Source organism: Lepus europaeus, chromosome 4, assembly GCF_033115175.1.
Source record: "Lepus europaeus isolate LE1 chromosome 4, mLepTim1.pri, whole genome shotgun sequence".
Classification (NCBI taxonomy): domain Eukaryota; kingdom Metazoa; phylum Chordata; class Mammalia; order Lagomorpha; family Leporidae; genus Lepus; species Lepus europaeus.
Genome location: NC_084830.1, coordinates 165,030,241 through 165,056,883, shown reverse-complemented (window position 1 = coordinate 165,056,883; position 26,643 = coordinate 165,030,241). Strand labels below are relative to the sequence as shown.

Sequence of the window (26,643 nt, the reverse complement as noted above, 5' to 3'; positions counted from 1 at the left end):
CATTCCGAGTCTGGGTGACCTCGACTCTGCCCTCGGCTCCAGCCATTCCGAGTCTGGGTGACCTCGACTCCAACCTCGGCTCCAGCCATTCCGAGTCTGGGTGACCTCGACTCTGCCCTCGGCTCCAGCCATTCCGAGTCTGGGTGACCTCGACTCTGCCCTCGGCTCCAGCCATTCCGAGTCTGGGTGACCTCGACTCTGCCCTCGGCTCCAGCCATTCCGAGTCTGGGTGACCTCGACTCTGCCCTCGGCTCCAGCCATTCCGAGTCTGGGTGACCTCAACTCCAACCTCGGCTCCAGCCATTCCGAGTCTGGGTGACCTCGACTCTGCCCTCGGCTCCAGCCATTCTGAGTCTGGGTGACCTCAACTCCAACCTCGGCTCCAGCCATTCCGAGTCTGGGTGACCTCGACTCTGCCCTCGGCTCCAGCCATTCCGAGTCTGGGTGACCTCGACTCCAACCTCGGCTCCAGCCATTCCGAGTCTGGGTGACCTCGACTCCAACCTCGGCTCCAGCCATTCTGAGTCTGGGTGACCTCGACTCTGCCCTCGGCTCCAGCCATTCCGAGTCTGGGTGACCTCGACTCTGCCCTCGGCTCCAGCCATTCCGAGTCTGGGTGACCTCGACTCTGCCCTCGGCTCCAGCCATTCCGAGTCTGGGTGACCTCGACTCTGCCCTCGGCTCCAGCCATTCCGAGTCTGGGTGACCTCGACTCCAACCTTGGCTCCAGCCATTCCGAGTCTGGGTGACCTCGACTCCAACCTCGGCTCCAGCCATTCCGAGGCTGGGTGACCCGGGCTTGCTCCCACCTCAGAGACCTCCCAGATGCCGTTCTCTGCCTCTGCAGTTCTGCTTGAATTCTGCACGCTTTGCCCCTCGTTGCGCCTGGCTTCCTCCTCAGCTGTGACCCTCCCATGTGGCCTCCCCAGTCAGAGCACTTACACTGCATTCACCATGCCTTCTGCCACGATCATCCCCTTTGTGAGTGAAACCGGCGCCGTCTTAGGCTCTGGCGGGTCTCCATCTTGTACAGTAAGTGTTGGCCTCTCCAGCATCCAGGCTGGCTAACCAAAAGTCAGGTGACCAAATGGCCCAACCACCGCACCCTAACGGGATCGGGGCTCCCACTTCCTTATCCCTGCAAGGCTGTAACAAGACCCACTTTCCCCGCATGGCCTCGCACCCTTGCCCTCTCTCTCCAACCCCAGCAATGACCCTTCTCTCTGCCTCCGGGGTTTGGTCAGCACCTCCACCGGATAAACTCACTTGTTTACTGTCGCTCTCTCGCTGGAGTTCAGCATCAGGAAGACACAGGGGTTTCCTGTCTTTGCCTTCTGTTCTGTTCTAGCAGTGGTACCAGAGCGGAGCCCGTCTCAGGATGGGCACGCAGGGAATACTCGCCGAATGAACGAACGGCACACACAGGTGCGGGAGCACAGGAGCTAGGGCCAGGCCCGGCCTCACTGGCACAGCTCCCCCGCCCTCCCACGGCCGGCCCTCCACGCCCCTGGCACGGCTCCCCCGCCCTCCCACGGCCGGCCCTCCACCCCCTGGCACGGCTCCCCCGCCCTCCCACGGCCGGCCCTCCACCCCCTGGCACGGCTCCCCCGCCCTCCCACGGCCGGCCCTCCAGACCCCTGGCACGGCTCCCCCGCCCTCCCACGGCCGGCCCTCCAGACCCCTGGCACGGCTCCCCCGCCCTCCCACGGCCGGCCCTCCAGACCCCTGGCACGGCTCCCCCGCCCTCCCACGGCCGGCCCTCCAGACCCCTGGCACGGCTCCCCCGCCCTCCCACGGCCGGCCCTCCAGACCCCTGGCACGGCTCCCCCGCCCTCCCACGGCCGGCCCTCCACGCCCCTGGCACGGCTCCCCCGCCCTCCCACGGCCGGCCCTCCACCCCCTGGCACGGCTCCCCCGCCCTCCCACGGCCGGCCCTCCAGACCCCTGGCACGGCTCCCCCGCCCTCCCACGGCCGGCCCTCCAGACCCCTGGCACGGCTCCCCCGCCCTCCCACGGCCGGCCCTCCACGCCCCTGGCACGGCTCCCCCGCCCTCCCACGGCCGGCCCTCCACGCCCCTGGCACGGCTCCCCCGCCCTCCCACGGCCGGCCCTCCATCCCCCTGGCACGGCTCCCCCGCCCTCCCACGGCCGGCCCTCCACGCCCCTGGCACGGCTCCCCCGCCCTCCCACGGCCGGCCCTCCACCCCCTGGCACGGCTCCCCCGCCCTCCCACGGCCGGCCCTCCACCCCCTGGCTTGCTTTTATGCTGAATGGATCCCACACATGAGCATCTTTAGGAAAAGAGGCGCAGAACAGAGAGGAGGCAGAATACGAATCTACGGCCAGACCACATTATTCAGAGAGAGAAATCCGCAGAGGTGGGTGCCCAACTGCCAGCGTGCACTTCCACGGGACACGCGGAACCTGGGGCAGGAGGCCCCGACCCCAGGGGCCGGGCCACTTTTGCATGAGGGCTGAGAGTGGCTGAGCCTTTGTCTCTGCGCACCAGCCATGGCCCAGGTGTTTCGGCACACACTTTACACGGAACAGGCAAACACCCCTCCGTGCCAGGGTGGAGGGCCAGGTCAGACCCTGCACTGCGGCCTTTTCTGCGGAGCTGGCTCTGGGCTTTGTCTGGGCAAAGCTTTCTAGGTTTTCGGGGAGCCCAGGGCCGGAGGTACCCAGCGGGCCGCCAGGTTCCGGGGGCACAGTGACTCCCCAGGGGGTCGCACGCGCTGGTGGCCTGGGGCGCGGCGCTGCTGCCACTCCGCAGGAGGACGCCCGGGAGCTCCAGGCCCACAGCCTAAGGTCGGACTCTCAGCAACTGAGAGTACAGGAAGCCAGGGACTGAGGATACGCAGAGACCCGGCCAACGCTGATCCCGGGCGGCTCTGAGTGTCAGGCTCTCCGCACTTCTCGGGCGACCCCCGCCACGGAAGAAAGACGCAGGCCGAGACAGCCGCCTCGCAGCGGCGGGGGCACCGCCACGGCCTCCAGGGCCTGCAGGGCGCGGGCCCAGGGCTTGCAGGCTATCAACTCCCCGGTGATGCTGCTCTCATTTGGGGGCTACGCTTGGGAAGCACCGCCCCCGCAGTAAAGGCCTTCCTCCGCGACCCCGCTTCGCCCCAGCAACGGGGGCTGGGATTCGGGCGGGAAAGCGGGACGGGGAAGCCGGGCAGCACCCCCCCTCCAGGGGCTTCCCTGCCGCTAGGGCGCCCGGCTCCGAGGCACTTCCGGGTCCCCTCTAGGCGCCGCGGAGGTCCGGCCCTCTCGGTGGTCGCGCGGGCCGGGGCGTGGCCCGGAGGGGGCGTGGCCGGAGGCGGGCCGAGGCGCCGCGAGCGCTCTTGTGCCGGACGTTGCGCGGCCGCGACGCCTGGCGCCAACGATGGCTGCGCGTCTCTCCCTGGCCGGCGCGGGCAGGCGTCGGCCCGCTTGCGCCGTAGGCGAGGCCTTGGCCTGAGTGCGGGAGCAGTGGCGTCTGACGCTGCGCTTTCTCGGCGGCGCCCAGCGTCCGCCCCTGTGGCGGCGCACGGACGGTGAGGACAATGGGCCTCCGAGCACCGAGCTCCGGGAACGCTAGGGGGCGCTCCCGGGGCGAGGCCGCGGCTGGCGGAGTAAGGGGCGGAGCGGGGCAGGGGCGGGCCCAGCCTTGGCGGGATGGACATTGGGCAGTCAAGGTGGGTGGGCGTGGCCGGGCTCAGTGAGTTCAAGATGTGGGCGGGGCCTGGCTGGAGAGGAATAGCTGGGGGTGTGGCTACGGAGAACGCAGGAGGGGGCGGGGCCTGACGGAGGAGCTGGGTGCTGTAGGCGGGGCCTGAACACGGGGGGCGGGGTTGTGGGGCGGGGCCTTGCTATAGAGAGCAGGGCGTCCGGCCTGCTGCTGCCTAGCCTCTTTGGCATCCCTGGGACTCCTCTGTTTCCTGTTTTTCTTTTGTTACAAGATGGGCAGTAGGCAGGATACCCGTATTCCACACTGGCCTCTCCTGAGCCGGTTTGCATCTGGCGTTGAAGGATTTACATTTATAAGTTACTTTTTAAAAATAATTTTCATCTTAATTTTATAAAGTTGCAAGGCTAGTGCAAAGAATTCCCCACCTGCGGTTCACGTGGGTCGCAGGTTGCTTCGCCAGCAGGGTCATTTTGGGGCCCTGCTGGAGCCGGTCTGCCAGTCGGTCGTGCTGTTGGTGGCCCAGCATCTGTGCCCAGCAGGCCCTGCCCTCTCCCCAAGGCCCTGAGCATAGCATAGCGCCGAATCGGGTGCTTTCCTTGTTGGGGTCCCGGCCAGGTGCGAGCGTCCTCTGGGCCCCCTGGCCTCTGCCCTGACCAGGCCCCCTGGCCTCTCAGGTGCTGGCTCTGGGCCCCTCCCTGGGTGATCTGTGTATGACTCCAGCCGGGCTTCTCTGTGCCCCAGGCCCGTGGAGCCCGAGCTCGGCCTGAGGCCGGCCTCCGTTGTCTCATTGATTCTGCCTGTGTGCTCCTGGACCAGAGCCTCGGGCCCTCAATGGAGCCTCGGGGCCCTGCCAACGGCTCCAGACTGCTCCTCTCTGTCCCTCGGGTTCCTCCTGTGGCCCGGCCGGCCTAGCCATCTCCTCCGTGCTGTTCATCCTCTCTGGGGTGCTGTCCCCCCCACACTCAGGCATTGTTCTTCCTGTGGCCCTGCCCAGTCCTCCCCTCCTCGGGGAGCTGCCCTGCCCTCCTTCACTGTGCTGATCTGGCCTTGCTGCCACCCCTTAGGAGCCCGAGAGCACACAGGCACCTGCGGCCGGGGCCCCACCTGGTGGCTGATGGGAGGGGTCCTCAGGGCTGCTGCTGCAGGTTGCTGCATGGTGGCTCAGGGCCCCTGCCCGCGACGGCTCAGATGGCAGCTGGTGCCTCCTGGAGTGACCGAGGGCAGAGACCGAGCAGCTTAGGAGCCCCAGTCCTGGGCATCTGCTCCCACCACGGTGCCGCGCTGTCAGCAGCGAGCGGGGTGGCCTGCTCGGGAGGAGGGCGCAGGGCTGTCAGCACCAGCGGGTGGGGGGTGTCTGGGCTCTGTCTTAGAGACCAGCTCTGCGGAGCTGTTGGATGTTCGATGAAGTTAGGTGTAGAGTTAAGTTGTGGTATTTCCTTCAGGAAGGACTCCCCTGTATATCTTTTATTTTTGCATTTTCATAATTGTTAACAAGTTTAGGATTTCGTTGTAACAGAGCAGCCGCACGTGACTGTTTACCACAGAGCTGACGACGCTCGTCTAGAATGGGAAGCTCACTGTCACATGTTGGACGCGGTGGCGTCACTGCTTCCTGTCCTTGCAGGGAGCTCCACGGGCTGCGCTGATCTGGAACAGGGGTCATCATCCAGTGGCGATTTTGTCCCACGGGGCATCTGGCGATGTCTGGGAAAGCGTTTGGAATTGGCAGTTAGGCGGCAGTGTTGTGGCGGCCATTCCGTGGTGCCCAGGACCGGACACGGCCACGGCCACGGCCGACGCCCCAGCGGTGCCGACTGCGAGAAGTGTGCCCAGGTATGTTGTCTGAGGCGCCTGCGAGGACTGGGAGCTGCTTCTTGTGTCTGCCCAGCCCCTCCTTCTGGCGGTGGGGCCCTGGGCTCCTGTGCTCTCCCATGAGTGGTGGGTGAGACCCCCGCTGTGCTGCTGGTGGAGACGTGAGCTTTGAAGTGGACTTTCACTGTCTTACAGATGCGTGGACTCTGGGCAGGGCAGCCTCGTCTTCCTGGTTCACCATGGCCTCAGCCTCGAGGTAGGTGTGTACCTGGGACGTTGTTAGCCCCTGGTTCTCGTCTCACTAAACCGCTGGTGTCCACGGGGCTTAATAAAGGAGGCAGGCAGGCAGGGGTTGGGGAGGGAGAGGGAGTGACAGAAGGCGAGGCTGATCTGATGGGAGTGCGGCACCCATGTGTCCACAGATGTGAGAACATGGTGGACACAGCAGGTTTCCATGGCCAGGGTTGGGACAGCCACGTGCAGACAGGGTTGACAGTCTGGGGAGAGTGGGGGCTGGGATGTTAGGACTGCAGAAGCCCTGGCCTGTGGGCCCGAATCCGCCCCGTGAACCTGAGGAGGCTGAGCCGGGAAGGTGTGAAGATGGCTCCTGGGCCCACAGAAAGGCCCTCGGCTCTCCCCTCCCCTGCTGGCCATGCACAGCTCAGGTGGGCGCATCGCTGTGTCCCTGAGGTCAGCACCGGGGATGGTGGAGTCAGCGTTGGGAGGTGAGGCTGGAGTGAGTCTGCACTTCCTGGTGCACTGCAAGGTTCACGCCAGGGCTGGAGGGGCCAGCGAGGGCCCAGGCAGGGGACAGCAGTGGGTGCTGCTCTGGTGACTGGCGTCCCGCGGCCGTCACCCTTCTCCGGGCTGATGACTAACAGCAGCCCCCGGGTTCATTGCCAGTTTGTAAAGCAGGAAAGGAGGCAGGTGCCTCTTAGATGGCCTCTGCCTCCAAATCCTGCCCTGCTCGGCCCTGCGCTGGGCCTGGTGCCGGGCCTGGTGCTGCCAGGCCTGGGAGGCTGCCGCTGGTAGCAGTGCTGCGTCCTGCGCAGCCCTGGCTCTGGGAATGGCCCTCCTGACCCTTCCTGTCGCTGCAGAGGTGTCACTTCTAGGAGCGGGGCCCGCCCCAGGGCGAGGGCTGCAAAGCTGCTGGAGGTGCTGAGCGCCCTGGAGGAGGAGGAGTCTGGCCCCGACAGGGAGGAGATTTTCATCGCCCCGCCTGACAATGCCTCGGGAGACTTCACGGACGAGGACTCAGGGGACGAGGACGGCCGGCCAGGGGCTCAGCTGCCGGGCAGCGTGCTGCACGCCTCTGTGGTGTCTGACCACTCTGGCAGCAGTGAGGAGGATGGAGCCCTGGAGCTGCAGCCGGCCGGCGAGAGGCAGAAGGCGGGGGCGGAGCCGCAGCGCGTGTGGACCAAGAGAGACATCCGGCCGGACTTCGGCAGCTGGCCGGCCTCGGATCCTCACATGGAGGACCTCAAAAGCCAGGAGCTGAGTCCCGTGGGCCTCTTTGAGTTGTTCTTTGACGAAGGAACCATTAACTTCATTGTCGACGAAACCAATCGTTACGCCTGGCAGAAGAACGTGAACCTGGGCGTCACGGCCCAGGAGCTGAAGTGTGTTTTGGGCATCTTGATTCTGAGCGGCTACGTCTCCTATCCGAGGAGAAGGATGTTTTGGGAAACCTCTCCCGACTCGCATCACCATCTCGTGGCTGACGCCATCAGAAGGGACAGGTTCGAGCTGGTCTTCTCCTACCTGCACTTTGCAGATAACAGCGAGCTGGACGAGAGCGATAGGTTTGCCAAGGTCAGGCCCCTCATCGTCCGCATGAACGGCAACTTCCAGAAGCATGCGCCCCTGGAGGAGTTCTACAGCTTCGGCGAGTCCATGTGCGAGTACTTCAGGCACCGCGGGTCCAAGCGGCTGCGCTCCGGGAAGCCCGTGCGCCTCGGCTACAAGATCTGGTGCGGCACGACCAGCCGGGGCTACCTGGTGTGGTTCGAGCCCTCGCAGGGCACGCTGTTCACGAAGCCGGACAGGGGCCTGGACCTCGGCGGCAGCATGGTCATCAAGTTTGTGGACGCGCTGCAGGAGCGCGGCTTTCTGCCCTACCACATATTTTTTGATAAGGTCTTTACAAGTGTCAAACTGATGTCCATTTTGAGGAGAAAGGGAGTGAAGGCCACAGGAACCGTGCGTGAGTACAGGACTGAGCAGTGCCCCCTCAAAGACCCCAAGGAACTGAAGAAAATGAAGCGGGGTTCATTCGATTACAAAGTCGACGAGAGCGAGGAGATCATCGTGTGCCGCTGGCACGACAGCCGCGTGGTCAACATTTGCTCCAACGCCGTGGGCATAGAGCCAGTGAGGCTGACCAGCCGGCACGCGGGGGCGGCCAAGACGCGGACGCAGGTGCACCAGCCGTCGCTGGTGAAGCTGTACCAGGAGAAGGTGGGAGGCGTCGGCCGGATGGACCAGAACATCGCCAAGTACAAGGTGAAGATCCGCGGCATGAAGTGGTACTCGAGCTTCATCGGCTACGTCATCGATGCTGCCCTCAACAACGCGTGGCAGCTGCACAGGATCTGCTGCCAGGACGCCCAGGTGGACCTCCTGGCCTTCCGGAGATACGTGGCCTGCGTGTACCTGGAGAGCAACGCAGACACGTCCTCGCAGGGCAGGCGCAGCAGGCGGCTGGAGACGGAGAGCCGCTTCGATATGATTGGGCACTGGATCATCCACCAGGACAAGAGGACCCGGTGCGCCCTCTGCCACTCCCAGACCAACACCCGGTGTGAGAAATGCCAGAAGGGTGTCCATGCCAAGTGCTTCCGGGAGTACCACATTCGGTGACGCCTTGGCCTGCTTGCTTGACTTTGTGGTCGTGGCGAGATACTTGCAGCATTTCTGTGCACCACTTGCAGCACTTCTGACCCAGTTGTGTCGAGAAAAGACCCGAATCCCTGCTGGCTGGGTTTTGTATTTCCTCCTACCCTGTAAACAGTGCTGTTTTACTGTGTTCTATCATGATGATGCATGATGTCATTAATATTTACATTAGTGCTCTTAAGTGTTAGCAAATCTGTGTTTTGTACTGCTATTTATTTAAACTTATTCAAGTAAAAGTCTTGCTTTGGGATGTATTTGAGTTCCCAGTGAAGATTATCAAAGAAAAACTTGCATGAACAATAAAAATCTTTTACCATTGTATGTCATGATTTAACAATTTTTTCAAAAGATTCATTTATTTGTTTTTTTAATTTTATTTATTTGAAAGACACGAGTTACAGAGAGAAGTAGAGACAGAGAGAGAGGGAGGGAGGGAGAGAGAGGTCTTCTATCTGCTGGTTCACTCCCCAAATGGCCATGATGGCTGGAGCTGAGCTGATCTCAATCCAGGAGCCAGGAACTTCTTCCACATCTCCCACATAGGTGCAGGGGCCCAAAGACTTGGGCCATCCTCTGCTGCTTTCCCAGGCACATTAGCAGGGAGCTGGATTGGAAGTGGAACAGCCGGGACTTGAACCAGCACCCATATGGGATGCTGGCATTGCAGGCAAATGCTTTAACCTGCTGCGCCACAGCTCAGCCCCCAAGATTCATTTCTTTGAAAGGAAGAGTGACGAAGAGTGAAGCAGAGAGAGTTTCCATCTGTGGGTTTACTCCTGAAATGGCCACAACAGCCACGTCTGGCCCATCCTGAAGCCAAGTTCCAAGAGCTCCATCTGGGTCTCCCAGGTGGGTAGTAGGCACCCAAGAACTTGGGCTGCTCTTTGCCTCCCAGGTTGCACATTAGTAGGAAGTTGGATCAGAAGCACAGACAGGACCCACACTGGCACTCCGATAGGAGATGTGGGTATCCCTAGCAGTGACTTAACCCACTGAACTACATGCTTCCCTGTGATTAAGATGGAGGAAATGGTTAAGAAGTATAACATGGGCCAGCGCTGCGGCTCAATAGGCTAATCCTCCGCCTGCGGCGCCGGCACCCTGGGTTCTAGTCCCGGTTGGGGCTCCGGATTCTCTCCCAGTTGCTCCTCTTCCAGTCCAGCTCTCTGCTGTGGCCTGGGAAGGCAGTGGAGGATGGCCTAAGTGCTTGGGCCCTGCACCCGCATGGGAAACCAGGAGGATGCACCTGGCTCCTGGCTTCAGATCAACATGGTGTGCCAGCCGGAGAAGCCATTGAGGGGTGAACCAACGGAAAAGGAAGACCTTTCTCTCTGTCTCTCTCTCTCACTGTCCACTCTGCCTGTCAAAAAAAAAAAAAAAAAAAAAGGATAACGTGATGAAGGATTTCTGTTCACACTTCTAACACTTCTAGAGCGCTAAGCCAAGGCTGTCAAACTCCAGGGATAGGTAACTTGCTTTGTGTTTATTCAGAGAACTAGAGCTGCAGGATTCAGGTTTCCTGATAAAGATATTTTTCTTATACACATGTATTCATGTGGAATCCATTTTTATAACCAGCATGATGTAAGAATCTATTTTTCCTCCCAGGTGGGTGGCTAATGACAATTACATGTATTTAACCACTGCTTTAAATTCCACCTTTATAAATTCCTGTGTTTAAGGGGAATGTTTTGGGACAAGGGAATATTTTTATGTATGAAAACCTGGTGAAATGAAGAATGAAAGAGAAATAATGCAGGGCCAGCGCCGTGGTGCAGTAGGTTAATCCTCCACCTGTGGGACCGGCATCCCACATGGGTGCCGGTTCTAGTCCCGGTGGCCCCTATTCCAGTCCAATTCTCTGCTATGGCCTGGGAAAGCAGTAGAAGATGGCCAAAGTCCTTGGGCCCCTGAACTTGCCTGGGAGACCGGGAAGAAGCACCTGGCTCCTGGCTTCAGATCAGCACAGCTCTGCCCATTGCAGCCATCTGGGGAGTGAACCAGTGGAAGGAAGACCTCTCTGTCTCTCCCTCTCTCTGTCTGTAACTCTACCCCTCAAATAAATAAATAAAATCCTAAAAAACAAAAACAAAACCCAAAAGAGAAATAGTGTAAAGAATGAGCATATCAAAAATCTAAGAGAGCATGTTGAATGTCTTCTTTCTGGGTAAGAACTTTTTTTTTTTTTTTTTAATAACAGCAGGTAAAAGAGGACTCATCAGTAGGTTTACCAATATACAGCTATAAGATTGGGGTGGGTGTTGTATTGCTGTGGATTGAACCGCCGCTTGAGACCTCCACATTTCGTCTCAGAGTGCTGGGTCAGTACCAGCTCCTCTGCTTTCTGCTGATGTATCTGGAAGCAGATGATGGCTTAGTGTTTGGGCTTCTGCCACCCACATGGGAGACCTGGATGGAGCTCTGGGCTCATGGCTTGGGCCTGGCCCTGCCCTGGCTGTGTGGGCATTTGGAGAGGTATTCAGTGATGGAAGATATTCATTCTCTCTCTCTGCCTTTCAAGTAGATAGAAATCAGCAGTTTTTAAAATGCTGTGAGATTTATTTTCATTAACAAAATTAAAATGCAAAGACATTGGGAAAATATACTCTAAATCACATTTGTAATACCCAAAGTGGAAAAGACCTCATAAACAAACACATAGATGGCATAAAAAAAGTGCAGTGCTATATAAAAAGTCAAATGTTGAAGAATGAACAGGGTGAGACCCTGGAGCAGTAACTGACATCACAAGCAGGTCCTGGATACCTGTTTTTCATCAGATGCGTTTGTCACAGATCATCACTGGCAGTGTGGGGACGGGAAGCCGGCAGACTCCTGTAGTTCCCGAGGGAGTGTAAGTCTGTACCTTTCTGGAGGCAGCTTAGTAAGGTCTGCCCCAAACTGTGTGAACAACACCCCATTTTCCCCTTTCCCCAACACTGGCAGCCCCATCCGACTCTGCTTCTGCGAGACTGACTGCTTCAGATACCTCACGTGAGTGGAAGCCTACCCTATTTCACCTAGGGTAATGCCCTCGAGATTCAGCCACGTGTGGCACATGGCAGGGTTCTGTTCTTTTACAGGCTAAACCATCTGTGTGGTATATGATGCATTTTCTTAATTCATTCACCTGTCGAGGGACACCTGATGGCTGATGTAAATATGTTGCCGTGAATACACATGGGAAAATCTCCTGTCCACGCCCAGCTTTCAGTTCTCTGGACCTGTCCCCAGTAGGAGACTACTGCATCTTTCTATCTCAGTTCTATTTTAAAGTTTTTGAGGAGCCTCCACAGTTCCCCACAGTGTCCACACCACTTTGTTCCCACCTGCAGGGCTCTGGCTTCTGCACATGCTCACCAGTGCTTGTTATTTTCTCTTCTGTAGGCAGTGGCTATCCTAATAGGTAGGAGACGTTGTCCTTGAGGTTTTGATTGACAATTGGCTGTTCATTAGTGATGTTTTTTCTTATGCTCATTGGCCATTTTTATATCTTCTTTAGAGAAATGTCTATTCAGTCCTTTGCCCATTTTAAAATTATTTGTTGTTAAGTTGTAGGCATTCTTTATATATTCTACTATTAACCTCTTATCAATTAAAGGAATTGCAGATATTTTCCCCCATTGTGTAGATTCCCTTTCCACTCTATTTATTTTAGATGCATAAAAAACTTTTAAAAATTTTGACTAACATGTAATAATTGTATACTTATGGGGTACAGTGTGATATTTCAACATTCAACACATATAAACATTGTGTATTGATCAAATATGGGTCATTACCATTTCTATCTCCTTATTTGTTCTGTGTTTGAAGCCTTCCAGGCCCTCTCTTCTAGTTAGTCATAACATATATACTAGGTTATGGTGAACTGTGGTCACCCCACTGTGCCTTGGACACTGATGTATTTCTTCTATTTGTGTTTTGGTAGCTGTTATCCAAGCCCCTAATGCCTCCCTCCCCACCTACCCTTCCTAGCATTAGCAATCACTACTCTATGTTCAGACTGATTTTTCAGCTTCTACTTAGGAGGGAGAACATGTGAGAATTGTCTTTCTGTGTCTGCCTTATTTGCTGGTTCACTCTTCAAATGGCCACAACAGCCAGGCCTGGGACAGCCTGAAGCCAGGAGACTGGAACTCCATCTGGGTCTCCCACGTGGACTGCAGAGGCCCACGTATTGGGCCATTATCTACTACTTTCCCAGACACATCAGCAAAGAGTTGAAAGAGAAGTGAGAAGCTGGGACTTAAATTAGCTGTCCGGTATGGGGTGCCAGTGTCTCGAGCAGCACCTTAACCTCTGTGCCACGGTGCCAGCTCCCTAAACACTTTTTTTTGTGAGGCCAGTTTGGTGTTGATGAAGTCAGTTTTTGCTTGTCTTAGAAATTATTTCTCCTTCAGAAATGAAGGATATTCTTGCTGGATTTCATATTCTTGGTTTGCAGAACTTGGAATACGTAATTGCATTTGCTCCTGATCTGCAAGGTTTCTGCTGAGCAATCTGCCCTCAGTCCAGGGATGACTCACCTAAATGTGATTCGGCACTTTTAGAATTGTCTTGAGCTCTTGAAGTTTGTAACATGGCATTGTGTAGATTTTCATCTGGTCTTGTCTGTTTGGGGCCCGGCATCTCTCCTGTCCCTGCTTGTACACACCTGCTCCAAGGTTGAGCAAGTTTCTAGCTATTCTTCCAATAATTGTGCCTGACCCTAGATACACACACCTGCTCCAAGGCCAGGGAAGTTCCAAGCTGTTCTTACAGTGAATAGGTTTTCCATACCTGTCCCCTTAGCCTTCTGTGTGCCCAAATATGAACATTTGCTCATTTAATGGTACCCTGAAGGTCCCAGAAACTATTATTTCCCCTTTTTAAAAAAAGGTTTCTGCTGGGGCCAATGCTGTGGCATAGTAAACTAAGCCTCCCCCTGCAGCACTGGCATCCCACATGGGTGCTGGTTTGTGGCCCTGCTGCTTCTCTTCTGATCCAGCTCTCTGCTATGGCCTGGAAAACAGTAGAGGATGGCCCAAGTGCTTGGGCCCCTGCACCCGTTTGAGAGACCTGGAAGAAGCTCCTGGCTTCGGATTGGCCCAGCTCCAGCTGTTGCGGCCACTTGGGGAGTGAACCAACGGATGGAAGACCTTTCTGTCTCTCCTTTTGTCTGTAAGTCTGCCTTTCAAATAAAATCTTTTTTTTTTTTTTTTTTTTTTTTTTTGCCAGGCAGAGTGGATAGTGAGAGAGAGACAGAGAGAAAGGTCTTCCTTTTTGCCGTTGGTTCACCCTCCAATGGCCGCTGCGGCCAGCACATCTCGCTGATCCGAAGCCAGGAGCCAGGTGCTTCTCCTGGTCTCCCATGCGGGTGCAGGGCCCAAGGACTTGGGCCATCCTCCACTGCCTTCCTGGGCCATAGCAGAGAGCTGGCCTGGAAGAGGGGCAACCGGGATAGAATCCGGCGCCCCAACTGGGACTAGAACCGGGTGTGCCGGCGCCGCAGGTGGAGGATTAGCCTGTTAAGCCACGGTGCCGGCCTAATAAAATCTTTTTTTAAAAAAATATTTTTATTTACTTGAAAGAGTTAAGAGAGAGATCTTCTATCCATTGGTTCACTCAGTGGCTACAACGGTTGGGAATGGGCTGATTCCAGAAGACAGGAGCCTCTTTTGGGTTTCCTACGTGGTTGCAGGGGCCCAAGCACTTGGGCCATCTTCTCCCCCAGGTACATTAGCAGGGAGCTGGATCTGAAGTGGAGCAGCCAGGATTCAAACTGGCACTCAATGATATACTGTAAGCAGGCAGGCAGTTGTCTGTGGAGCCAGAAGTCACAAGGCCCCCCCCCCCCCCCCATACCCTACTTGTCAAAGCTCTCATTTCTCACCTTTTCATGAAGTATCTGTTGCATCTGGGATCTGGATTAATGAGATGATGAGGAGGTGGAAGGCAAGAGAGTGCCCTTTCTATCTTGGATCTTGCTTAGAGGTACTGTGGTACTGTGCCTTTTTGATTCTCCAATGTACCTTTTTTTTTTTTTCTTTTTAAAGATTATTTGAGGGCCAGCGCCGTGGCTCACTTGGCTAATCCTCCGCCTATGGCGCCGGCACCCCGGGGTTCTAGTCCCGGTTGCTCCTCTTCCAGTCCAGCTCTCTTTTGCGGCCTGGGAGGGCAGTGGAGGATGGCCCAAGTGTTTGGGTCCCGGCACCCACATGGGAGACCAGGAGGAAGCACCTGGCTCCTAGTTTCAGATTGGCGTGGTGCCAGTTGTGGCGGCTATTAGGGGCATGAACCAACAGAAGGAAGACCTTTCTCTCTGTCTATAACTCTGTCTCTAACTCTGCCTGACCAAAAAAAAAATTTAAAAAAAATTTATTTATTTGAAAGTCAGAGTTACACAGATAGAGAAGGAGAGGCAGAGGCAAGGAGAGGTCTTCCACCCACTGGTTCACTCCCCAGATAGCTACAACAGCCGGAGCTGCGCCGATCCAAAGCCAGGAGCCTGGAGCTTCTTCCAGGTTTCCCACGTGGTTGCAGGAGCCCAAGGACTTGGGCCATCTTCCACTGCTTTCGCAGGCAATAGCTGAGAGCTGGATCTGAACTGGAGTAGCCAGGACTTGAATCGGCACCCGTATGGGATACTGGCATTGCAGGCAGTGGCTTTACCCACTACGCCACAGTGCTGGCCCCTCTCCAGTGTACCTTTTTCACTCTCCTGCCCTCAGCCAGACCTTCCCAACCACAGGTAACATTTTCAGTTTTCCTCCCACTTATCAGCAACTCTTGGCCCATTCACTTTGTGTATTTCTGTGTCGAGCCGCCCACGCTCGCTTGTGAATGAATGCTTACTTCTCCACTTTCTCATTTTCTGTTTACATGCAACACCAGTCTCTGCTTAGGATTTCTACATCTGCAGGAGAAAAGGACCGGAACTCAAACTCAATTCACTGCCAATATCAATAGGAAATGCCTGTGTGACAGGTGTCAGCTTAACCCCGTGCGCCACCACACCGGCCCCTGACGCGGATATTTTAAAAGATCTGGCTTCAAGCTCAGTCCTTCTGTGTGGTCTAGCATCCTGGAAGCTTTCAACTGGACTTTTAAAATCTGACTTTCTGAAATCCAGATTTGTTTGGTTCTTTCTCGATATTTCAGTCTCTGTGCTGAATTTCTCATTCACATTATGAGTTGTTTTCCTACTTTTTTGCAGTAGAATGGATGCTTATTATTTTTCAAAGAGAAATCACACAGCAATTTATTATTTTTACGTAATTTTTAAAATAGATTTCATATATTTATAAAATATATAAATAATTATATAAAAATTGTATAATTATACCTTCTCAGTACTTGTTTCTTTCCCCTTGATAAACTGGAATACACCATGATAACACCAAAAACAAGACTGTTGGCTCATCATCTAGGACACAACTACACACTTAATTCTTTAACACTTTATTAAATGCAAAGCAAGATTACAGACCTTTACCTTTGTTTCACAGAGCTGAGGCAGTAGCCCAGGGAGGGAGCCTGCATGTTTTTCCTTGGTGGGGCCGGTGTGTTCTGCAGTCCCGTCAGTTTTGGGAAGCAACCTGTCAGTTGCCACAGCCCCCAACGTGGATGCCCTTCCAGTCACCCCACTCCCTTGCTCTGTGGTGTTCTCACCATGCTCCTCCTCCTGTCTTCCTGTATCTTGCTGCTCTTTTGAACTTAGGATATTGTCAACTTACAATGGGTTTATCTGGATGTAAGCTCATTGTAAGCTGAGCGGCACCTGTATTGCAGGTTCTGAACTGTTTCAGTCAGCTCTCTGTGTCAGAGGGCTCTGGCGTCTCCTTGGCTATTCCTTGATCTGGCAACGCTCCAAATTTCAGATGCTGTTCGTACCAGTCATTCACGGTCATAGTTGCCAGACTCGGATAACCGGCTCCAAACACTTTAGCTTGGGTCACATTGCGAGTGAGAATGAAGGGCTTCATTGGAGGCTTCTCCTGGGGAGATGCAGGAGGCGCCGACGCTTCTCCTGCAGAGTCTTTTTCTCGCAGAATCTCCATCTCCTGGTCAATGCTCTCAATCTCATCCAAGCTGATACCCGCCCACCTCCGGAGCTGGAGGAGGTGGTACTCACGGACACGCTCATCCTCGGCCTGCCCGCTTTCCACAGCGCGTTTCAGTGCGGCCAGCCTGCTCTCCGCCTCCTTCCTCTGCCTGTACCTCTCGATCTTAGCCTCTCGTTGAGACGCCATGGCCTCGAGGCCAGGCCGGGCTGCGGAGGGAGCAGCAGCACTGCGTTCGGCTGCGCCGGCGAGGGTTCCAGGAAGCGGGAACTCTGCCAGCCGGTAGTGCCGGCACTGAGTGAGGTAGTTTATGAAGTGTTCCCGGGCCTGCTGCAGATGGGCCAGACGCTCGCCGGGGCGCACCTGTTTCACGGTGAGCGCGCCCTGCAGGGCCGGCAGCAGCAGGTACTTGAGGTCGGCGGAGGCGATGTCTTCCAAGTCCTCATTTCGGCTGAACAGGTCGAGCAGCGACAGCATGTCCGCGGCCTTCCCCAGGAGCTCCAAGCCCTCGGCCACCGCGTCCTGGACCGCCTGGGAACCGCTGGGCTCGGCCGCGGCCTCCGCCTGCTCCAGCAGCCGCCTGCCGGCCTCGAACAGCTCGGGCAGCCGCAGCGGCAGGGCCTTGTCGGCGGACGCTGCCATCTTGCGGCGGAGGATGGCCGGGGCTTCACTTCCGGGTCAAAGGTAACTGGAAAAGAAGAGTTAGGTGAGGCGAAGAGGCGGGAAGGGCGCGCAGGGCCCCGCCGGCGGACGGCCTGCCACAGGAGCAAGGCCTGTCACAGCCAAGCCGCCAGCAGGCGCGCTCGGCCCGAGGCGCGCCCGAGTTCGTGGGCCCTGAGGCCCGGTGTGGCGGGGGGGTTCGGGGCGCGAGCGGGCCGCGGTGCGGGCGCGTTCCTTCACCTCGAGAGGCGCTCCCTCAGCGCAGGAGGCCGCGCAGCCGCTCCCGCCCAGCGCCGCTCCGCAGGCCGACGGTTGCGCCCGCAGGAAGTGCGCGTGGCGCCCTCGCTTCCGCCGGCGCCCGGATGGGCGGGTCCGCCGGGCCGGCCTCGCGCGCCTGCGCTGTCGTGGCCTCGCGTCGGGCGGTGCCCGGCCGCTCCTGGTCCCGCCACCGCTGGGCGCTTCGTGCCACGCGGCGCCCACGTCCCGGTTGTGCCGACGTGTCCCTGTCGTGTGCTCCGGCGGCCGAGCTCTGGCCCGGTCACCCCGCTGCTGGCGGACGTCCTCGTCCCCGCGTTGATGGGGTGGCCGAGCCCCGTCTCCGTGCCGGCGAAGCGCGGCTCTCCCGGGTGGTGTGTGGTGGGCGACGGTCTGGTAGGCCGCTGTGCTTGGCTTCCAGTCGGACATCTCGCCGTGTTCCCGTGTGGCAGTCGTGGCAGGGGTGTGGGGTGCTCGTTCTCAGTGCCAGCCCCGCCCAAGGGCTGGTGGTGGTGGTGGTGGTGGTGGTGGTGGCATCAGTGACGGACGGGTCACCAGCAACCGCAGCCGTGGTGTGCGGGCCCGCAGGGGTGCGGAGCACCTGCCCGCCGCCTTGCTGGCCCCGTGTGGGGGCCGTGCTGCTACAGGTTGCTCCGGGCAGCACGAGAGGGACAGCAGTAAGTATTCTTTCTAATTCTCAGTCCTTTGTTTTATTCTTAGCAAGCCATGTTCCTCAGAGAATCGTCTGGATTTCTAATGACATATAAATAGCTTTCCATTCTCTAATTTGGTCACTCAACCAAGTCAACTAGTGATGGGTGCGGCAGTGAACTGTTAAATTCTTAGGTTCAGTTGCAGTCTGTTTATGTTCTCACTGCCAGGTGTTAGAATGGTAATATTTCTACACATGTAGATTCAGCCACATTCACCTTATTATCCTTTCCTGAGATGTGAATGTTAATTCACTACATGGCAGAGAGGTGATAGAAATGTAAAAACAAAACTAAACTCAGGTGCACTCTACTAGTGTAACTCTGCATATAACTGTCCGTTGCCATCAAGCCTAATATAATTCTGCATTCTTAAAACTAAAGAAACTTAAAAGGTCTTTATATTCTTTTTGGTAACAAGGACAGTTACACAAAATAATTTAAGAAGCAGCATGGTATTTAAAAAAAATGAGTTTTTTTGGGTAGGTTTAGAAATGCCATAGATGTCATCTAATAAAGCCCCTTCATTTTACACTCTTAAGCTTTCACCTTCACTTTAGGATAGTTTGGAAACTGGACCATTTCTGCACTTTCTGTCGTGGTTGACCTTTCTCGACTAGACTTGATTCATATCTCCTTGAATAAAGCATCGCTGATTCACATCCTTTTCTTGGCAAAACCTCATCACCATCACTGCTGCCCCCACAGTGACTCCCCTCAAACCCACAGCAATGCTGTTGGCACCACCACCACTACTTTCACCATCATCATCAACTCTGGAATGCCTACTCCTCGAGGATCATAGTCCCAGAGTGTGAACCTAGCATACTCAGAAAGGCTGAACGGCCACAGCACATTCCACCAGTTTTACGTCTCTGTGTCCTGAATCTATGGAGCCAGTGGTGCCATTGCAGTTTCTACCTCATGACCAGAGGCCTCGACATCCAACAGGGCAGACTGAGCTGAAACAGAGCTCATGGCTAAGATTTGCCACATATTTGTGGTCTACAGTGAGGTTGGACAGCATCCCAGCACCTTTTTCAGAGCCCCCACCACCTCCTTATTCCTCAGACTGTAGATGAGGGGGTTCATCATGGGGGTGAGGATGGCACCAAGCAAGAAGAGGACCTGGTCCAGCTTGGGGCTGTGGTAAGAACTCGGCCTCATGTAGACCAGCATGGCTGGGCCAAAGTAGAGGCTGACCACAGCCAGGTGAGAGGAACAGGTGGCCAGGGCTTTGTTTCTGCCCTCAGGGGAGTTCATGCGGAGAACGGCAAGGAAGATGAGCATGTATGAAGTCAAGATGAGGGACAGGGGAATGAGGAGCACCATAATGCTGGTCACCACTACAGCCTTCTCGTAGGCAGAGATGTCCTCACAGGCCAGCTTGAGGATGGCCATGACCTCACAAAGGAAATGAGAAATCTCTGTGGAACCGCAGATGGGGAAGTGCATGGTGTAGGCAGTGTGTGCCAGTGATAAAAAGGCACCCCCAGCCCAGGAGATGGCAGCCATCTGCAGGCAGACCCTCTGGCTCATGAGGAGGGCATATCTCAGAGGGTTGCAGATGGCCACGTACCGGTCATAGGACATGAAGGTGATGAGGATACACTCAGCAATGCCTAGAGTCAGAAAGAAAAAGATCTGAGCTGCACAGGCCAGCCGTGAGATGTTTCTCTGCCCCAAGAAGAAGTCGGCTGCCATCTTGGGCACGGTGCTAGAGATTAGGGTCAGGTCCATGAGAGCCAGCTGGCTGAGCAGGAAGTACATGGGTGCGTGGAGGCGAGAGTCCACCCAGATCAGAAGAATTAGTGCAGAGTTTGCAGTGAGAGCCACCGTGTAGATCAGGAGGATGGCAGAGACAAGGAGGGTGACGTGGTTCATGCCAGGGAAGAGGCCCAGGAGGATGAAGTCCGTGTCTGAAGACTTATTCCTGCTGTCCATGACTCTGCCTTGTTAGTGGAGAGTAATCGTGCCTGGAAAGATGTGAGAGTGGGGGAGTTCAGAAGTGCTCCAGCGACTGCTGCCCAGCTTACCCGCTGTCAGTGTTCAGTTCAGCCCTTGTGCACTGTTGGGGTGCGAGCCTCAATTCTTGGTTGGCTGTTAGCGGGAAGTCTCTCAATTCCTGCACTTGAGTGGCGCAAGGCACCATGTACAATATGGCTTCCTTCAGGAAAGACAGGAAGATAAAGAAAAGGGGAAAGGGAGAGAAAGATGGAAGTCCTGGTCTTTTTGAACCTAGGGTCAGCATTGTTGAATGAATGGGTCCAGCCTTTGAGGAAAGATTGCACAAAGGCATGGGGACCAGTGGGCAGGATCACTGGGGTTCTCCTTGGGCCTGCCTGTCACAAAGCTTCTCTAAATTAATTGTATTTTTGTCATACCCTTCAAGTTCAGGCTTAAAGGATGCCTTAAGAATCAGCTTCCCTCTTAATCCCCAGTCATTGATATCTTCCTGTTACTTGGTGATGAAGGAATTATGAATCACAAAAGCTCTAAATGATTGGTCCTGGACCACCCGAATCTGTACCCATGAAGGGCCTGGGTCCAAGTCCCCCACATTCCCTCAACTTACTTTGAGAGCTCTCCTATAAATGATGTCTTGAGTTGTGTTCAGCTTGTTCACGTTAACTCTTCTACTTGCACATCACTGAGGGGACAAACAAGATGCTGCAAGTCAGTATACAGTAATTCACTTTCCTGCACAAGGAAGGGATGGATATTTAGAAACATGAGTATAACTTTTACATTATTAGTTTATTAAAATTATGTAGAGATTTCTAGCCTCTACAACATACGTGAAGTATTCATGTATTATAGCTTTGTATATTTATGAATTTCCTTGAAACTTTAAAAATATACCCATTTAAAAGAGATACATTTAGCTTTTATGCCTTGAAAGCAGGTCTGCACATATGCACTTTGGGTGTGTCCGTGTCTCAGCAGATCAGCACTTCTCAGGACTGTCAGGGAAATGATCATTTCAGTCGGTCTGCAAGGTGTTGGAAAGAGCAGAACAACGTTCTGCTTGGTGACAGCAGTTGATTTTCGGGTGGAATCTATGACTTGAAGTAAACCTCAAGTATCTAGCATGCTGGCCCACTTTTCTTTTGCTAGACCTGGTATTTTACTGTTCTTCTCCTGTTTCTTTTGGCTTCCCTTTCCTAGTGAGCTGTCAACTCTTTTACATGTTTTCCTGTAATTTTCTTTTCCTTTCACCTTCGCTTTCAGAGAAAAAGCAAAGTCTGATTTTCCTGATCGTTTTCAGAAAGAGGAAAATGTATTTGAACAGAAAGTGTGTCACTGATGTTGGGGAGATGGGTCTCTCCAGCTCCTGATGGGTGACATGACAGGTGGAGCCTGCTTCCCTTCATGGACATCACATGGCCAGAGGAGCCCATAATCCATGGCCACTACTGGAGCTTTCCTTATTTTTAAAGATTTGTTTTGTAAAGTTGATCACTTTGGGGAAATTTCCTCAATGGATCACTTTTGAGTCAGTTCAGCAGTGAGGAGAAAGAGGATGAGGGTTTTTCCTTTTTTCTAGTTCAAAGGCAGTCATTTAAAGGGCAACTCACAGCAGTGCAAAAACATCTTACAGGACAGAAGCTGATCTGAAACTTTGGATTTGTTTGTGAAATGTTTTTTATCTTAGTCCAAAGAACCGACTTCTGACTCCACTGAAATAAGGCTGCTAATGACACACATTGAATACAATGAAGACAGATTTTGGGTCAAGGAGACTGGCTCCCCTCCCCCTCATCTTACCTTGGTTTCCTGGGTGAATCTATGGATATGTGGGTTGACAACCTATGCATGTCTTGGCTCTTGTCCATTTTCTTGGGGGCCATCAAGTCAGGTAGACAGAAGCTATGATTTCTTCTTGCCATCTATATGAGAAAATTTGGGTATTGTTAGGTGGGATTTTATGCCAAGCTTTTCTCCATAGTTTGGGATTTCACCTAGCTGATGGAGGCACTCATTTCTCCACACAGTTCTCTGCAGTGACAAGGACCATTAGCTGCCCTTTCTATGTTGTGTTTCCCCAAGAGACACAGTGAACACGGACTTGAAGCCCTCTCCGGTCCCTGTAGGTCTTTTGATTGCCCTGGGTGCCTGCTCCAGGTCTGCTCTGAGCCAGTTGCACATGGGAATGTGGTGGGGCTGCAGTTGAGATTTGAGATTGGAAAACACGTTGCATTTGTTCTGGAACTTACAGTTGAGCAATGCTTTCATGTACCTCCTGTTGTGTTCTCAGGAGCATGATGTGAGGTGGAGACTATGCTCTGTCATCTCAACATTTCAGAAAGAGTGATATTCAAAGTCATGTAGCTCCTAAGGTTCAGGACAGTAACCCACACAACCCACACCTTTTTTCCTAATTGCAGATAACCCTGGATTTTTTGTTCAAACTGCTCCCACTGAATTTTTTTTTCAGATTTATTTATTTATTTATTTGAAAGGCTGAGTTACCGAGAGGCAGAGGCAGAGACATAGAGGTCTTCCATCCACTGGTGCATTCCCCAAATGGCTGCAATAGCAGCCGGAGCTGGGCCAATCTGAAGCCAGGATCCAGGAACTTCTGGGTCTCCCACACAGGTGCAGGGGCCCTAGGACTTAGGCCATCTTCTGCTGCTTTCCCAGGCCATAGCAGAGAGCTGGATCAGAAGAGGAGTAGCTGGGATTTGAACTGGCACCCATATGGGATGCTGGCACTGCAGGTGGTGGCTCTACCCTCTATGCCACAGCACCGGCCCCTGAATTTGTTTTGTTTCCAAAATAACCAATAGGAAAATGAAACCTCCACCTGCCTTCCTCCTACCTGCCCTCAATCTCAGGTACACCTCGAGTTGGAAAAGACTCATCTCTTAAGAGGTGGTTTCCTGCTCACTTTGGCAGCACATATACTAAAATTGGAATGATACAGAGAAGATTAGCATGGCGTCTGCAGAAGGATGACATGCATGGGGCCGGTGCTGTGGCATAGAGGGTAGAGCCACCACCTGCAGTGCCGGCATCCCATATGGGTGCCAGTTCAAGTCCCAGCTACTCCTCTTCTGATCCAGCTCTCTGCTATGGCCTGGGAAAGCAATAGAAAATGGCCCAAGTCTTTGGGCCCCTGCATCCTTGTGGGAGACCCAGAAGAAGCTCCTGGCTCCTGGCTTTGGATCGGCACAGCTCCGGCCGTTGCAGCCATCTGGGGAGTGAATCAGCGGATGGAAGACCTCTCTCTCTCTCTCTCTCTCTCTCTCTCTCTCTCTCTCTCTCCATCTCCTCTCTCTGTAACTGTGTCTTTCAAGTAAACATAAATATTTTTTTTAAAAAAAGAAAGATGACATGCAAATTCGTGAAGCATTCCATAGTTAAAAAAAAAAAAGAGGTGGTTTCTTTGGTTGACCAGATTGTACATGTGGGAGTGATTATGTGGGTATGTGTAAGCATTAAGTAGCCAGGTACATGCAGTTTATTTTATAAATGCTCTTTTTAAAAAAAGATTATTTATTTATTTATTTGAGAGGTAGAGTTACGGACAGTGAGAGGGAAAGACAGAGAGAGAGAGGTCTTCCATCCACTGGTTCACTCCCCAAATTGCCACAACATCTGGAGCTACACAGATCTGAAGTTGGGAGACAGGAGCTTCTTCCGGGTCTCCCACGTGGTTGCAGGGGTACAGGGGCTTGGGCCATCTTCTACTGCTTTTCTAGGCCACAGTAGAGAGCTGGATTGGAAGAGGAGCAGCCCGAGCTAGAACCAGTGCCCATATGGGATGCTGGCACCGCAGGCAGAGGATTAACCTACTGCGCCATGGCACTGACCCCTATAAATGCTTTCAATCAGAAACACCTTTGGATGTGTGCTAGGTTAACACTGATATCTGTTGAATAAACTCAAGGATTAGCTTTAACTCTGAAATCCCAATAGCAAGTTGACCAGGCATTTAATTGTCTTCAAATATAGGATGATGTCGCTGGCATGACTGGAAATAGGATTAGGTGAGGAACGTCCTAGGGATGCAAATCCTTCTTGAAGGAGGGGATTTATTTCCACTCTTCACAGTCATATCACGCTTCGCATACCCAGTTTTTAGTTTTGATCGAATTGTTCTGTTGATTTTGGCTGCCTTTCGATGTAGTCTATTCTATTTAAGGCAGGGATAACAACAACATAAATAATAATAACTATTATGATGTATTTTCTAAGACTTGGAACTCATCTAAGGTCTCTGTGTTGTCTCAGTGAATCCTTACAGTGCTCCCAAGACCCCAGTTAGGTCATCATTAATGGTCGTCACAAGTTCTTCCATCACTTTCAAGATTTAAACAGCTGCATGCTTGATTTAACAACAAGAGGCACTTCTCTGAGGCCTATACAGCATCTTCGCCCGTACCTCAGTGCGTAGTTCTGTACCTCACTGCCTGTATCTCAGGGCCTGTGGCTATACTCCGAGGGTCAGTGATTGCAGGAATGCTCATTTAACAGTGCCTGTTTGAACTGTGGTTACTTTGGGAGTTCCTTCACAGAGAGAGATGTTGACACTCAGTTCACAGATGACATTAGTGTATGCTTTGTGGACGTTATTAGGGTAGACATATTGACATCTCACTATGGACAGTGGCTTATTGTCTGTCATGGAATTGGGGGAGTGAGTGCAGGGCAGAGGATCAAAGGCAGGGCCTCCAAGGCATGCATTAGAGCCATTGCTAATGGGGGGGGGGGCTGAGACGTCCCAGGGAACTGAACTGTGACCGGGAGCTCTGGAGTTGGCTCTTGGGAATGCCAGGGTAGTCAAAGAGTCTGCAGAAAATGGAATTAAAAATATAAGTTCACTTTGGTACAAAAAGTGTTTGAAACCAATGCATAGTTTTTTTTTTAATTTAAAAAAAAATTTTAAATTTATTTGAGACAGAGACAGAGAGAAAGGTCTTCCTTTCGTTGAGTCACCCCCAAATCGCCACTATGGCTGGAGCTACGCCAATCTGAAGCCGGGAGCCAGGTGCCTCGTCCTGGTCTCCCATGCGGGTGCAGGGGCCCAAGCACTTGGGCCATCCTCCACTGCCCTCCCGGGCCACAGCAGAGAGCTGGACTGGAAGAGGAGCAACTGGGGCAGAATTCGGTGCCCCAACCGGAACTAGAACCTGGGGTGCTGGTGCCGCAGGCGGAGGATTAGCCAAGTGAGCCATGGCGCCGGCCCCATAGTTTTTTAATAAACATTTTCAGTGTCCTTGTAGGACTCTATTGTTGTCTAAAGCAGTGTAACCTTATTTCCATCTGTTGCTCTTCTTTCCAGTCCACCTCAGCCTCCTGGGCCACTGGGTTTGTTTTCAGGTGGTCTCATAACTCGTAGCCTCAGCCCATGGTTTGGGCTCTCAGAAAAGTTAGGTAGCTTTCCTTGGATCTCTTCCCTCACCCACATACTCCACCCACAGCATTCCCTGCTGGGACTCTTCATTGCAGGGCCCATCTCTTGTTCATCTGTTATGGTTTCTATACAACAGGCTGTGCCTTTAACATATTTCCAAATGAAAAGTATTTTTTAAAGAGTTTACGATGTTTGATAATAGTCGGAAAATGTGTGAGGTGGTGGTTAGGGGTGTGTGTGTGTGTGTGTGAAAGAGAAATGGAAACCACTGGTGCAGAGCCCAGAGCTGAATGCAGGAAGAGAGACACTTCAGGGAGGAAGGGAGATGTTCTTTAGCAAAAGTATAGAGTGTGTCAAAGAGATCCTCTCTCTCTCCCTGCATGCACCCCAGATTGTCTAGTCAACGTGCCTGACACTGTTCTTACACTCTTGAGGAAGACAGTTTGTAGTCACAGAGTCTCTGCTTAGGCATCCACGGCTGACCAGGGTGGGAAGGGTGGGCATGGGTCAGTGCTGGCCGGGCCGGGGCTGGGCCATAACTGCTTGTCTGGCTGTCCAGACCCAAGCACAAGCATGTGTGTAATTTTTTGCCTGGTAATGGCAGCTTGGTCTGGGGACTCGGAATAATTAACGCCTGGGGTTTTGTTGGGCCAGGACCCTCCCCCGAGACAGCTCCTCTGCGATTGGCATCCCCTGCGTGTGCTCCCTGCTGTGTCTGGGGCATGGGCACAGCATGGTCAGGCAGGAAGGTGCTGGCTGGCACCCACCCAGCACTGCGAGTTCTCCTGCCTTGCCAGCCTCGGCTCACACCCAGAGGGGAGGAGTGCGTCTCTGCGCCTCCCCAGGGCCCGCCCCTGCGGGTTTGAGTGAGAGGTATGAGGTCAGCTCCCTGGGGACAGCATGACCGGATCATGTGCCAGAGTGCCAGTCTCTCCTCTGGGGGAGCAGCCCTTGTTCAGGGGTGGTGGGAGCGCTGACCCAGGCAGGGGCTGTTCAGAGCATGTGGGCACCACACAGGTGCTGCCAGCCACAGTCTTGCTCTGCACGTTTATCTCAGCCTCACAGCCTCGCTCTGGTCTCCCTGCTGCCTGCCATGTCCGGTGTACCAGGTGGGCAGCCATGTCCTGACTCTGCACATTGCTCTGTTCAGATGCTGTCTGGACCACATTCCCGGTTAACGTGAGTCAGCCTTGATGACTACAGGCCTGGCAGTTATGATTCAGGAAGAAGAGGCAG

General features: G+C 54.1%; 3 protein-coding genes and 1 pseudogene across 4 annotated transcripts; 2 read left to right on the top strand and 2 right to left on the bottom strand.

Annotated features, from left to right (window-relative positions):
- The first annotated feature begins 3,428 nt into the window (after nucleotides 1-3,428).
- On the top strand, nucleotides 3,429-8,669 carry PGBD2 (piggyBac transposable element derived 2). 2 transcript variants are annotated; one of them, XM_062189827.1, is made up of 4 exons: nucleotides 3,429-3,536; nucleotides 5,295-5,503; nucleotides 5,678-5,738; nucleotides 6,580-8,669. In XM_062189827.1, the coding sequence occupies exons 3-4, from the start codon at nucleotides 5,722-5,724 to the stop codon at nucleotides 8,339-8,341; spliced, it is 1,779 nt and encodes a 592-aa protein (XP_062045811.1). In that variant the 5' UTR covers nucleotides 3,429-3,536; nucleotides 5,295-5,503; nucleotides 5,678-5,721; the 3' UTR covers nucleotides 8,342-8,669. The 2 variants fall into 2 exon arrangements, with proteins under 2 accessions (XP_062045811.1, XP_062045812.1); XM_062189828.1 differs by lacking the exon at nucleotides 3,429-3,536 and having other exon boundaries at nucleotides 5,071-5,503.
- A 7,291-nt stretch (nucleotides 8,670-15,960) lies between these two features.
- LOC133758848 (immunoglobulin-binding protein 1-like) lies at nucleotides 15,961-17,064 on the bottom strand. Its single transcript, XM_062189984.1, is given in 3 exon segments — nucleotides 15,961-16,022; nucleotides 16,025-16,080; nucleotides 16,172-17,064. Coding segments are annotated over 3 exon segments (1,011 nt in total).
- A 1,988-nt stretch (nucleotides 17,065-19,052) lies between these two features.
- On the bottom strand, nucleotides 19,053-19,991 carry LOC133758847 (olfactory receptor 2T27-like). Its single transcript, XM_062189983.1, has one exon. It carries the CDS (start codon nucleotides 19,989-19,991, stop codon nucleotides 19,053-19,055), a length of 939 nt encoding a protein of 312 aa, XP_062045967.1.
- A 2,939-nt stretch (nucleotides 19,992-22,930) lies between these two features.
- On the top strand, nucleotides 22,931-23,013 carry LOC133758937 (U6 spliceosomal RNA; annotated as a pseudogene).
- The last annotated feature ends 3,630 nt before the right edge of the window (nucleotides 23,014-26,643 follow it).